This window comes from Tamandua tetradactyla, chromosome 14 (assembly GCF_023851605.1).
Source record: "Tamandua tetradactyla isolate mTamTet1 chromosome 14, mTamTet1.pri, whole genome shotgun sequence".
In the NCBI taxonomy this organism is placed as follows: domain Eukaryota; kingdom Metazoa; phylum Chordata; class Mammalia; order Pilosa; family Myrmecophagidae; genus Tamandua; species Tamandua tetradactyla.
Genome location: NC_135340.1, coordinates 63,371,707 through 63,384,209, shown reverse-complemented (window position 1 = coordinate 63,384,209; position 12,503 = coordinate 63,371,707). Strand labels below are relative to the sequence as shown.

At 36.1% G+C, this 12,503-nt stretch overlaps 1 protein-coding gene across 1 annotated transcript in view; it reads left to right on the top strand.

Moving 5' to 3' along the window:
- SECISBP2L (SECIS binding protein 2 like) overlaps positions 1–11,206 on the top strand; it is a 66,169-nt gene extending 54,963 nt beyond the window's left edge. The window contains exons 17-18 of the mRNA XM_077127820.1: positions 679–898; positions 6,959–11,206. Coding sequence (XP_076983935.1) covers positions 679–898; positions 6,959–7,641 — 903 coding nt within the window. The 3' untranslated portion in view covers positions 7,642–11,206. The remainder of the gene's footprint in view (positions 1–678; positions 899–6,958) is intronic.
- Positions 11,207–12,503: the final 1,297 nt, after the last annotated feature.

The window sequence follows — 12,503 nt, the reverse complement described above, 5'->3', positions numbered from 1 at the left end:
CACACTCATTCCCTATATTCTAATATAAATAAAGACACTTTACTGCTCGCTGAACAACCTTTGTGTTTTCTTCTGTGCAACCCTTCTCATGATTTTGCATGCTTAGTGAAGAATGCCCTGTCTTTACCATTCAAAATTGTACTTATTCTTCAAGGCTTTTATCTCATGTCATCTTCCATCATAAATTCTCCACACATTTCCCGCAGTTAAATTTGATATTTATTCCAAAAGCCACAGCAGTTTGTTCCTCTGAGGCATTTAAGGGACTATGTCTTGGATTATAGCTGTCTCCTGTCTTCTCTTTCCAGCCACGTGGAAGCTTCCTTGAGAGCAGAGTTGGTGTTCCAGTCCTCTGTGTACCCTCTGTAGTACCAGATACAGAGAGTTGAATTAATAGACTCTGCCAGAACTTGTACTATGTATCGCATTTAGTGACTAGTATTAGAACCAAGAAATTTCCTCAGACTTAAAGAGAATTGAATAAATAATATATGTAAATAACAAAGTATTTTATAAAAGTCTGTGGTTTGCATACCATTTACATTTTGTGCTGATTAAAAGTATACCTAGTCCTGATTGAAAGTATGCCTGACCCTAAGACAGCAGTGATATTGCTAATTAATAGGAATCAAAATTATAACAAAAAATGGACTAATCAAAATATCTCTGTGTTTTTAGAGCCTGTTTAATAAGTTAGTAGAACTCACTGAGGAAGCCAGGAAAGCATATAAAGATATGGTTGCAGCAATGGAACAAGAGCAGGCTGAGGAAGCCTTAAAGAATGTGAAAAAGGTACCACACCACATGGGACATTCTCGAAATCCCTCTGCAGCAAGTGCAATTTCTTTCTGCAGTGTTATTTCTGAACCCATCTCTGAAGTAAATGAAAAGGAATATGGTAAGTTGTTACGTGCCATTTTAAATGATTTAAATTTTGGAAACGATTTCCATGCAACCTTTCATTTTTATTTATATTCTTGATTATTCAAATTTTGCTTGAAATTTTGGCTTAAAAATTGTATTAAGCATGTCTGTTAAAAATTGGGAGAATATTTGGGATTGAGACTTTCTGTGATGGCCTAGAATTTTGTCTCAGTTACAAAATCTAATTAATATTTCTAGATGATCAAATAGGGTAGTTGCATGAAACTAAAGGTCAAAAATTATCAGATAAATAATTTAAGGTAAACATCATATGTAAGTTAATTGTTTTGGGGCATTCTTCGAAGCCTGTGTGTGAATTTCCTTCATAAAGAATGCTTGGACAGACTGACTAATGATATGAGTTGTGGTAAGATGAGTTGTGGAATTTAAGAAACACAATGCACCATACGTATGACCTATAACCATACGAATACTAGGAATACTTTATTAAGATTTTGTATTTATAAAGACCAGAATGCTAGTCAATTTGTTTATGAAACCTATACTTGTAATCCTTGTTTTGAGTTAAATTTGCAGTAAAAAATAAATATAAATAGCCTAAAAATAGTATTTATTTTTAATGTAAAGAATAACATGTTTTACTGCATTGAATGTATCTTAGTAGTTTCTTTACCTTGTTTCTATAGTACTTTGAACCCTTAAGTTCTCCTTTTAACTAATCTGGTCTCTGATTTCTTTTCCCACTTCCTTTTTTTTAATTTTTTTTTTAATAGTATTATAGTATTGCCACCTCCTTCAATTGGGCCATTATTCTTTCTTCTCTTTTCTCTTTTTAATCTAGCTGGGAATTTACCAAACAGACAATTGCTACCTAAAACTGAACATGTAGAAAACTGAGTCCATCATTTCCTTCTCTTATTTCTGTGCTTCTTTCCTAGTATCTCGGACTGTGATTGTGTTTAAATCTCTGTAACGCTTTTGATAAAGCTGTAGACCAGAGGTAATTAAAAATTTATCATAGTCTTTTAGGAAACCGCTGGTCAAGGGTAGGTATATTGGCTTGAAGGTAGACATGTTTATTTCCTGAAGTGGTATTTAGTTGAAAATAAAAAGATAAAGTGACAACTTTGTCAATGAAATTCTCCCTATAAAGTGAAATGCCAAATCCCAAAGACAGATTGAATGATAAATTCATAAAGCTGTGGATGGACAAATGATTTTTGTATGCACAAATTTAGAGAAAGCTTGCCTGAGAAGAAAATTTTGAAAGATTTAGGTGATGTTTTCAGAAAGTACTAGATAAATTAAAGTGTTGAGATATTGAAGTCTTGGCTTTTTTACACTCTAACAGGTTTAGGTATACTTGATTACTCTTTGAGCCTTAGGTTTCCCTTTAGTGAAATGGGGAGCATTGGACTAAGTAATCTATAAGGTTTCATTTAAAGAAAATTTGATTAGCCAATGGTTAAATCATAGGGAGGTATCTAGACTGAACCATTAAGATTCTAGCCTAAGTTGATTTATCAGAATGCCAACGAAATGGGTAGAAATAAACACAAATAACATTGAGAGAAAGCATGGTTATTCTGTCTATATCAGGTGTATTCAGCTGCAAAGATAACATCTAATTGGGGCATAAGAAATTAAGATATTTAATTATTAATATTAAATAAATATGAAGTCAATTTAGAGTTAAAAGCAGCTGAGGGCTGATAGAGTCACTCAACAGGGCCGTCAAGGACACTGGCACTTCATTTTGCTTTTTCATTCTCAGACTGTACTTTGCTTTCATGCTCATAAATGGCTGCTACAGCTCTGGCTTCACATCTAAAATCAAAAGCAGGAAGTTTAAGTGATGTACTGCTTTTGTCAGTGAAGAACAGATTTTTCAGAAGAATTCCTTTTTTTTGTTTTCCCAGGACTAATCACATGACCATCCTTAGCTACAAAAGAGACTAGGGGAAGAACATTTGTTAAAGGGAAATAGAATAGCCATGATTGGCTAGGAACTATTTTAATTTATCTCATGGGACTGAATTCAAGGCTGTTCCAAGTTTGAGGGTTCTATTAGCAAGGAAAAAAATGGAGAATGACTGTAGTAGTCAACACACACCTCCACCATGCCATACTTATGCAGATTTTCTAAAATGTGTTCTTTTGATTACACTGTTTAAAGAAAAAAAGCTGAGAAAAGGCTGATAGAATAGAAAAATTTCTATCAGTAGTCCAGTCTCAATATCCTTGTGCATACGTTAATTGTTTCTTTGCTTATGTTTTCTCTTGTACCTGAACTGAGTCTCAGGTCTGTCACACTTATGAAACAAATAGTTCTAAACATAAATCCCAACTAAATGGTAAGTTTTTTGAGGATTGGGATCTGACACATAATGGGTACTTGATAAATAGTAACAACTCTTAAAAAAAAATCTACTGAGGTCTTACTATCTCTTAGGTAACTTTCTAAGCACTTCATATTTATTCATTCATTAATCCTCTTGGCAATCCTATGAGTTAGGAAGAAGAAATATTGTATTCCATTTTATGCGTGAGGGGACTAATGTTAAGAGAGGTAAATAACTTGCCCAAGGTCTGACTCCAGAACTTGCTCTTATAAACTGTGTGAAGTATGTATTCCACCCTGTGTTTCTCATTCTCTTCTACCTGCCTCTGTTGGTTTTCAAACTCATTATTCCTTAACTGTACACCATCATCTAAAGATGTACAGCTTCCCTGTGGGTACCATCTGAAGGGAAAAACACATACTTCTTTCTCTGAAAACCCCCTAGTGATTTGAAAGTTTGAAAGGCATTTTCAATACAGAGCTAATAAACTAAACAAGGAAAGCTTTGAAGGGGTTAATAAGTAAAGAGCTTTATTGAATAGCTCTACTAAAACAAATAGTTCAACAAAAGTGGACTTATAGATGTTCTCTTCTGGCTTCAGACTGCGTGTATTTCATCCCTACCTCCCTGCTTATTTTCTCCTGTCCCTTAGAGAAAGATGGCACTTTCATACCTGCTCTGTTTCTCCTTGTCATATTTTTGTTTGTGCTCATCAGTTATTGACCAAGCTTCACCAGTTACTTTAATATGGGACCCTTGACCCCTGGTCCCTCTGTGCATATGTGACCTCAGTGGACACTTTGATCATTGTGACAGATCTCTGGGTGACTGATTGCAGAGAGTTCCTTGTTTCTAATCATAAGGCCACATTCCTTTTTCCTTTTAAAGGATCTGTCTGGCTTTCAGCTCACTTACAGAATAGATGACTACCCAGGACTAACTGAGCCTTTCAATAATAAGAGGCCATCCTGGTTCATTTTATATGAGGCCATCCTGGTTCATTTTATTGACCTCCTCTTTTCCTGTTCCTTTGATTAATTGCTGTGCTCTTTGTCAACAGAGGGGTGAGACTTTTTTCCAAGCCCCCATAGGTGAATTTTTATAGTAGTTTGGAAGAGGGGTAACCACTGGAAGGAAATGCACATGCACATCTAAAACTCCTTTTTATTTCTACACTTTTTAAAAGTTATTTTTTACATAAATATGTATGTGGAATTTTTCATCTAACAGACTTGTTTTTTCTCCCAGCACTTACTGTCTGCCCAACATAGGGATAAAGAGATGAGCTAGAGCGAGAGTGAGGAGGAATGAGGGGGTGGAAAAACAAACTCAAGAACAAGTACTTTTGAACTATATGTGCAAATAGCTATGGGACTTCAGACAGCTATGGGGCTTCAAGTTGGTGAATGTCTCTCTTAGGAATGTCAGGAAAGGAATTCACATGTAAAATGGCAGTTATCAAGTATGAGTGGGAATCTAAAGGGTAAAGAAGGAAAACATACTCCATATAGATAAACAGCATATGCAAAGACAAGGAGTTATAAGCAGAAAGGGTATGACTTCTGGGAGCAGTGATAATTCAGTGTGACACTGGGCATGGAACACATGTTTAGGGCTTGGAATGAGATGAGACTAAAAAGAGGGACAAAGGACAGATCACAGAAGGCTTGGTTGTACCAAGCTAAGGAGTTTGGATCATACCCTAAGGTAATGGAAAGTGAGTTAGGCCAACTCACAAGGCCAGTTAGGAAAATATTGCAGATGTACAGCAAGATAATGAAGGCCTGATCTAAGGCAGTACTGATGGGAATGGGGAGATGGAACCACATTCCATAGTAATTGAGCTAGAAGTAACATGACATAATGATGAGTTCAGTGGGTTGAAAGGATATAGTAAGGGAGAATGATAACATCAAGGATTACTGCAGGTTTTTCTCTGTTTTGTGGATGCATAAATGATATGTCACACTAACTGAGAATGAGAATGAAGGAAGATGTGTAAATTTTGATTCATGGGGTGTAGGGGTCAGAGTGGGAGGACCTGTACTATACTTGAAGTGGCTGCAGAAAAGAAAGGTTTTTACAAACCATGTGTCCCGATTTCAAGTGCCCAAAATATGGTCTGAAATATAGTTAATGGTTGATAATCAAGTTGAATATGTTAACATAAGTAGGTAATTGTGGGCTTGTTTATATCATTACAATCTAGTAAGAATTATACGTATAGGGTGCACAGGTGATTCAGTGGTAGAATGCTCGCCTTCCATGCAGGAGACCTGGGTTCGATTCCCAGACCATGCACCCACACACAAAAATAATTATACGTGTGAAATGTAAATAGTGCCTGTATTGCAAATTGAAGGGAATTTTTATTTAAAAATAAAAAGGAGGGGTGGGAGAGCTGTACTTTACCTCCTGATTCCTGATACTCTGATTCCTGAAACTCTGTAAACTGACTTCCTATCATTAAAAAAATAATTTTATACTGTCACTGCTATGTTATATAATATCACTTTTTTTCTTTTTTGCCCCCAAAGCCACTTGATTAATACCCAAAGTTAGCCACATTGCAAGGGTAAAGGCATATCATTCCAGACTGCCAAGTCTGCCCTAGACTTCTGATTCTCACTGGCAAGGAATTAGGGGTTCAACTGCAAAGTTAGAGGGGAGAGTCCTCGAAGCTTATACTCACTTCTGGCACTAACCACAAATTCTTGAGTTTCCCAGAACCACCCTCAGATTCGATAATTTGTTAGAAAGGCTCACAAAACTCATGGATGTGGTTTACTAAAGGGAGAGGATACAGGAAATTCAGCCAAAGGAAGAGATGCTATAAAAAATGCATAGGGCATAGTTGGAGGGTGGGGTAGAGGTTCCAGATGTGAAGCTTTTGTTGTCTTCAGGACACATTATCCTCCCAGCATCGATACAAAAATTTTCATGGGGTACTGCCAACCTGGGAAGTCCAAAGTCTTGAATCTCAACGTGCAGAGTTTTTACTGGGGCTTCGTTAGTAGGCATGATTGATCAGTTAATTGTCCACCTGCTTGAACTCAATCTCTGATGGGCTCTTCCTCCTTAGAGGTTAGGCTGATAACACGTGGCCCAAGGAGCTCACCCTGGGCCACCTGGTTAGCATGGACTATCAGATCTGGTCTGAGGGGCATATCATGATAAACAGAGACAATCCTGTCACTTCACAAATCCCAAGGCATTGGTGGTTACCTCTTAGGAGTGGGGTTGAAAGATGAGACCTTTCTTTGGGCAGGCTAATTCCTTACTACGCAGTAAGCCAAGCTAGATATGTTTTAAAACAAGATTTCACAAATGCCAGAAATGTATTGATGGCTTGTTTATTTATAAATGGAAATACAAGTTCCAGTATAGACCAAAAGACAAGTGTTAGATAACTTGCAGAGAGAACACAGTACATATCTGTCAAATCAGAACTATGTGCTGTATGTCTCAGCTCTGCCACGTGAGTCCTTAAGTCTACTACACTTTGAGACCACAATAAAAATTAGTCTTTGTTGTGATTTTTGAGAGTATATGGATTTTATATATGACTGTCAGCAAGTTCTTGTTGGCGTCTTTTATTTTCTGAAGCATTAATAAATATGTTAGTTGCTGAGCACAAATTTCTATATTTTGTTCTCTCAGTTTTGGGTTTTTAAGAATTGCATGATTCTGAAACTGTTCTGGTTTTTAAAAAATCTGTTTGATATTTACAGAAACAAATTGGAGAAACATGGTGGAAACTTCAGATGGATTGGAAGCCTCAGAAAATGAGAGAGAGGTTTCCTGTAAGCACACTACACCTGAAAAACCCAGTAAACTTCCATTCGATACAACTCCTGTTGGTAAGCAGCCATCGATAGTGGCTACGGGCAGTACTACCTCAGCTACAAATCCTGGGAAATCTATAGCAAGCGATAAAGAAGAAGTGAAGCCAGATGACCTAGAATGGGCTTCACAGCAGAGTACAGAGACTGGTTCTTTGGATGGCAGTTGCCGAGATCTTTTGAATTCCTCCATCACCAGCACTACCAGCACTCTTGTTCCTGGCATGCTTGAAGAAGAGGATGATGAAGATGAAGAGGAGGAGGAAGATTATGCTCATGAACCTATATCTGTAGAAGTCCAGCTCAATAGTAGAATTGAGTCTTGGGTCTCAGAGACCCAGAGAACTATGGAAACCCTGCAGCTTGGAAAAACCCTTAATGGTTCCGAGGAAGACAATGCAGAGCAAAGTGGAGATGAGGAAGCAGAGGTGTCTGAGCCTCTGGAACCAGGAATGGACAGTGAGGCATGGACTACTGACCAACAAGCAAATCCTGAGCACCAGAAGCCCAGCAACTGTGGCTCACTGAACAAAGAACACTCTGATTCTAATTATGTACCCCAAAATATATAACTCAGGAAATGTCACCTATCTCCAACTGTGTTAAGGGTTGCAGCCATTACCTTTTATGCTTCATCTCAACATTTTGCACTGTTCAGTATTTAATACATGTATTTAATTTCCAGCTGAAGTATTTTTGTAGCTATCTTGTTTTTTTCTATAGCTCAGCTTTTAAATGGCATCTGAGTCTTTCTAAGAATTGTGTAGAAAATTCAGAACCATTTCAGCTTATTATGTAATGAAAAATAATGGTAAAAAAAAAGACCAAGTTTTAAAGAAAATAAATTTAAATTACCTATTTAGACTCATTTTGAAAGTTAAAGATCAAGGTTCTATGGATAGGAGCATTTACCAGAGTTTGCTTTAAAGACTGTACTTCATTTGCTTTAATTTATGTAACCAGAAAATTGTTTGGGCTTCTTTTAAAATGATCTCAAGGTGGAATCAGAAGACGAGATAAACGTCTGAGGGTAACTAAGTCCATCAAGTGTTTTGTGTTAGAAATTGATGCAACCTTTGTTTGGTTCACAAATGCTAATTTCCTAAGTCACTGATCATTGTGAAAGATTCAAGTTGGAATGGATTGAAACAGCGCCTTTAAAACAGGCTAGCAAAGGAAATGAGCCATCATGATAGGTTATCGCTGGCCTTATTTGTAGAAAGTGGTAGACGCTGTCTGTGAAAATGATAAGTCCCCCATGACAGCACCTTCCAGGAACATCAAACATTTATTTCTTACCTCAGGAATGCTCTTGTACATAGATTTAGGCAGACTTTAACAGGTGAATAATTGTAATCGATTATATGACTGCAGCATTTACGTGTAAATTATCCAGAAACAAAGCACTTATACTCTGCATGCTTCTGACCCAGTATCCTCAATTTGAGATATGGGTCTGATTGGGTATCCAAATTCATCCTGAGTGAAACCATTTCACCTTTTAAAAATATGTATTTTGTGCTTAGCCTTGAGCACCTTCCATATAACAGTGACCATAGGTACTGACGGGAGGTCAGGGAAACAAGCTTTACACAATTTAACAACATATATCTTGGGAATTCACAGCTTGGAAGAGGAAATTTTAGAAGAAAAGAGAAAGTTGTTTTAATTGTGCTGAATCTATTAGGTGATTAATAATGTACAGGTATGTTCAGGTGTTAATTCTTGATCACTATTATTTATCTCTGCCCTTCTTTAGGAACGTGGGTACCTGCTTGGGAGAAATTAAACCTGCTGAGCTAAATGTTTTATTTGCTAGTCAGTCACCAGCTGGACTGTAGTGACTCTACAAGTTTATGTAATAGTGGGAGAATTACAAATACCTATTTTTCTGTCTCCCCTCCAGTCACCCTACCCCCCCAAGAAAAAACCCTGACACGTGCACACACCAGCTCCCCATTTATAAGTTCCCATAAATAAGCACACAGAAAACCAGGGAGGAAAGGGCATTTTTCCTGTTCTGGTTATATGCAGCAGGGCTTTGCCTCACAGAAGGAGAGGAGAATTGGGCAGATGATTTGCTGAACATGTTGGGACTTCTGTGTTAGTTTTGGTGTTTTATAATGCTGGCATTTAATTACCAGGGAGAGAAGATTCGTGGTTGGTGATTTATATTTGTGAATTGTGAAAGTTAGGGAGCATTGCTTTGTAGGAATGTGAGTCTGTCGACCTAACTAGTGTGCTAAAATGGGATGTTAATTGTGCGAGTCTGTCTAATTGTTCTCCGGTATTGACTTCTTAGACACTAAGTTTCCAACACGTATGTAAGGAATGAAGCCTCTGAAATAGTCATCATGGATTTATATGTGGCAGATCTTACTGTCTCTACATTTGGAAGCATTCGTGGTTTAAAGAAATGATAGAGGTTTTGAACTACTGACAATCTTAAAAGTGAATTTAAAACTTTTCATACTTTTTATGGTGTACATTTCCTTTGCTCAGTGTCAGTGATTCAAATAACTCTTGATCTTGAGATAATGGCTTTTCAAAGGTTTCTTATATTTTATATCTCTTCTGAACATGAATTGTCATTTTAGATTTTTTCACATTTGTATCAAAAGAGAAGTTCATGAGATCGTATGACCACCAAAAATTTTAAATTTTGCAATATAGACTTCAGAAGTGTTCAATTACATGTTCAGTAAATGCTCTTGCATATGCAGTACCTCTTCTGTCAGCAAACCCAAGGGACCACAGCCTTTTTTTAGTGTAAGAGACAGATCACCTCTAGAGGACAAACCAAAATTTGATAAAGGAAATACTACTACGTTGAGAGTATGCTTTAACTATTAATAATGTGCTTAAGATTTGTTTCCTTTAGATAAATTTTGGAATTTTATTATATTAGAAGCCACCTCATTGTAGGATGTGTGAAAGTTAGGAAAGTGATGCTTTGATTTTTTTCTTGAAAGAGGAGGTGGCTCTTTGGAAAGCTAGAAAAAGACCTACTGGTAAGAGTAAAGTTTCATCATTACAAGAAATAAAAACCATAGTGAGTCTTTTCTTAGTTTGTAGAGATTGTTTTATTGGCAATAATTAATATTAGATTTCTATTTCAGTATATAAGTGTATGAATTTCAGTATGAATTGCACTCCCAAAATTAGATTTATGCTTCAGTAGGTTTGCTGTAAGATTACTTCTCAAAAGACAAATGTTCATATTAGCTTAATTTTTGGTTTAAATATGTTGTAAATGATATATTTCTTTTGACTAAGCATGGAAAATAATGGAAGGTTTTTAAAGGCTGGAGGTCATTTTTGCAGAGAAGGTATTTTATATGCTTCCAGTATTTGGAAAAGAAGTAGTCAAAAGAAATTCACATAGTTTAATTAAATATTGAAGAAATTAATACTCAAATAATGCACTTGTCTGATTTCTTAATAAGCTCTGGGGGCGGTGGGTGGGGTGGGAATTGTAATGTGCAAATGAGTAGTGAAATCTATATTCATTTTTCAGCTTTTTAACATAAAGCTTTTAAATTTTAACACATTGTTACTTTAAATATATGTATTAAGAAGTATTACTGTTTGTTAAGCTGCTATTTGCTTAAAACAAAAAGAAATCCAACCCTGTCATTTAAGTATTTCTGTACATTGTGCCAACAGGTTAGAATATTAATTTAATGCATTTTAAAAGTTAATTATCTTGTACTGATTTGATTTTTTTTCTATGAAATGATTTATTTACAAATATCTTCCTCCACCCTTACCCCTCCCAACCCTTAGTACATGACAGAATCAACTAAAATGTTTCCCTTTTTGAAACATAAATCCAAATCAATGATAAAAATTTAAACATTGTTGGCATATCACACCTTATAGTATTTGCATTATTTTGTAATTTAATTTCTGAATATACCACATAAAGTTATAATTTAATGTCTTAATTTTAATGGTCTAATAAAAAGCTAGCAAAAATTAATATGAATTATAACATGAAGGGATTTTCATCTTGTTCTTTTGCTGTATGAAGGGTAATTGTTATATCACATGTTGGGGATAATAACAGCTTTTTTTGCACTATGTAAATACTAGTGGGGATTCTTCTGTAACTAATAAAATTATCATTGAATGTAATCTATCATTTTGGAATATGTATTTAAATGATTCATGAATTGCCCATCTTGTATAAGAGGGAAAAAAGGGTCAGTTTGTGATACTGCTCATTGCTCACCTGGCTTGCCAAAGAGTTGTAAAAAGTGTGTAGGAAGGAGTTACTAGTAAAAATCTTCAACTGGGGTGGTCATTGTAATCTGTGGGGCTAGGCGTCTAGCCAGAGACCATTCTGGTATTAGGAAAAGGTCAGATTCCTTCTCCTTTTAGTTGCTCTGTGCCAGGCATTTTTGGAAGTCATTTCCCAATATCAAAACATTGAATCCTCAGAACAACACATTGAGTAGAGACTATTTCTCACTTTTCAGATAATAAATAACTTACCCAGGGTTACGTATTTGGAAAATAGCAGATCTAGGATTCAAACTGAGACACTCCAACTACGAAGTCCATGCAGTCATTTTTCTTTAAATTTTTAATTTTGGAAGAATTTCAAACTTACAAGACAGTTGTGAAAATAATGCAGGTCCCATATGGAGAACTCAGTCAGAATGCCATATACCCCAGAACCATCAGTTTTAACGTTTTGCCACATTTGCTGTATGTATCATTCTAACTATCCATCTATTTATGCATATATCCATCTGTTCCTCTATCTTCTGAAAGTTTTGAGACTAGGTAGTATATATATCATGCTCCTTTACCACTGACTGCTTCCATCCGTATTTCCTAAGAACAAGGATATTCACTTAATGTAAGTAACATTTTAAGTGCAGTTACCAAGTTGAAGAAATTTAACATTGATATAAAGGTTACAATTGGAATATAGATTCCAATTTTTTCATATGTTCTGATAATATCCTTTTGAGCCTTTTCTCCATCAAGGATCATGTATTTAATTGTCTTTAGCTCTTAAGTTGCTCACTTTTTCAATTGTGGGATCATTTATAAACTTTCCCATCTCTGCCACTCCCAAGCATACTGTTCAGTGGAATTAATCACATTCATAATATTGTGGTGCCCTCATCACCTTCTTACTAGAACTTCTCCATCACCCCAAACAGAAGCCCTACATCCATTTTGCATTAACTCCCCATCCCCTGTCTCTGCCCCCACCCCCCACCCCCAACCCCACCCCCGTACCCTGTACTTTTTGTTTCTGTATAGTTGCATAGTCTACCACAGGGCTTAAGTATAACATTCTAAATCTTTACGAATCTCATTTGGTTTACTAACAACTTAATTTCAATAGTATATATAAAAACTGTGTTCCCATACTTCTCTGTTGCCCCACCTTTATGTAGTTCTTTGTCACAAACTA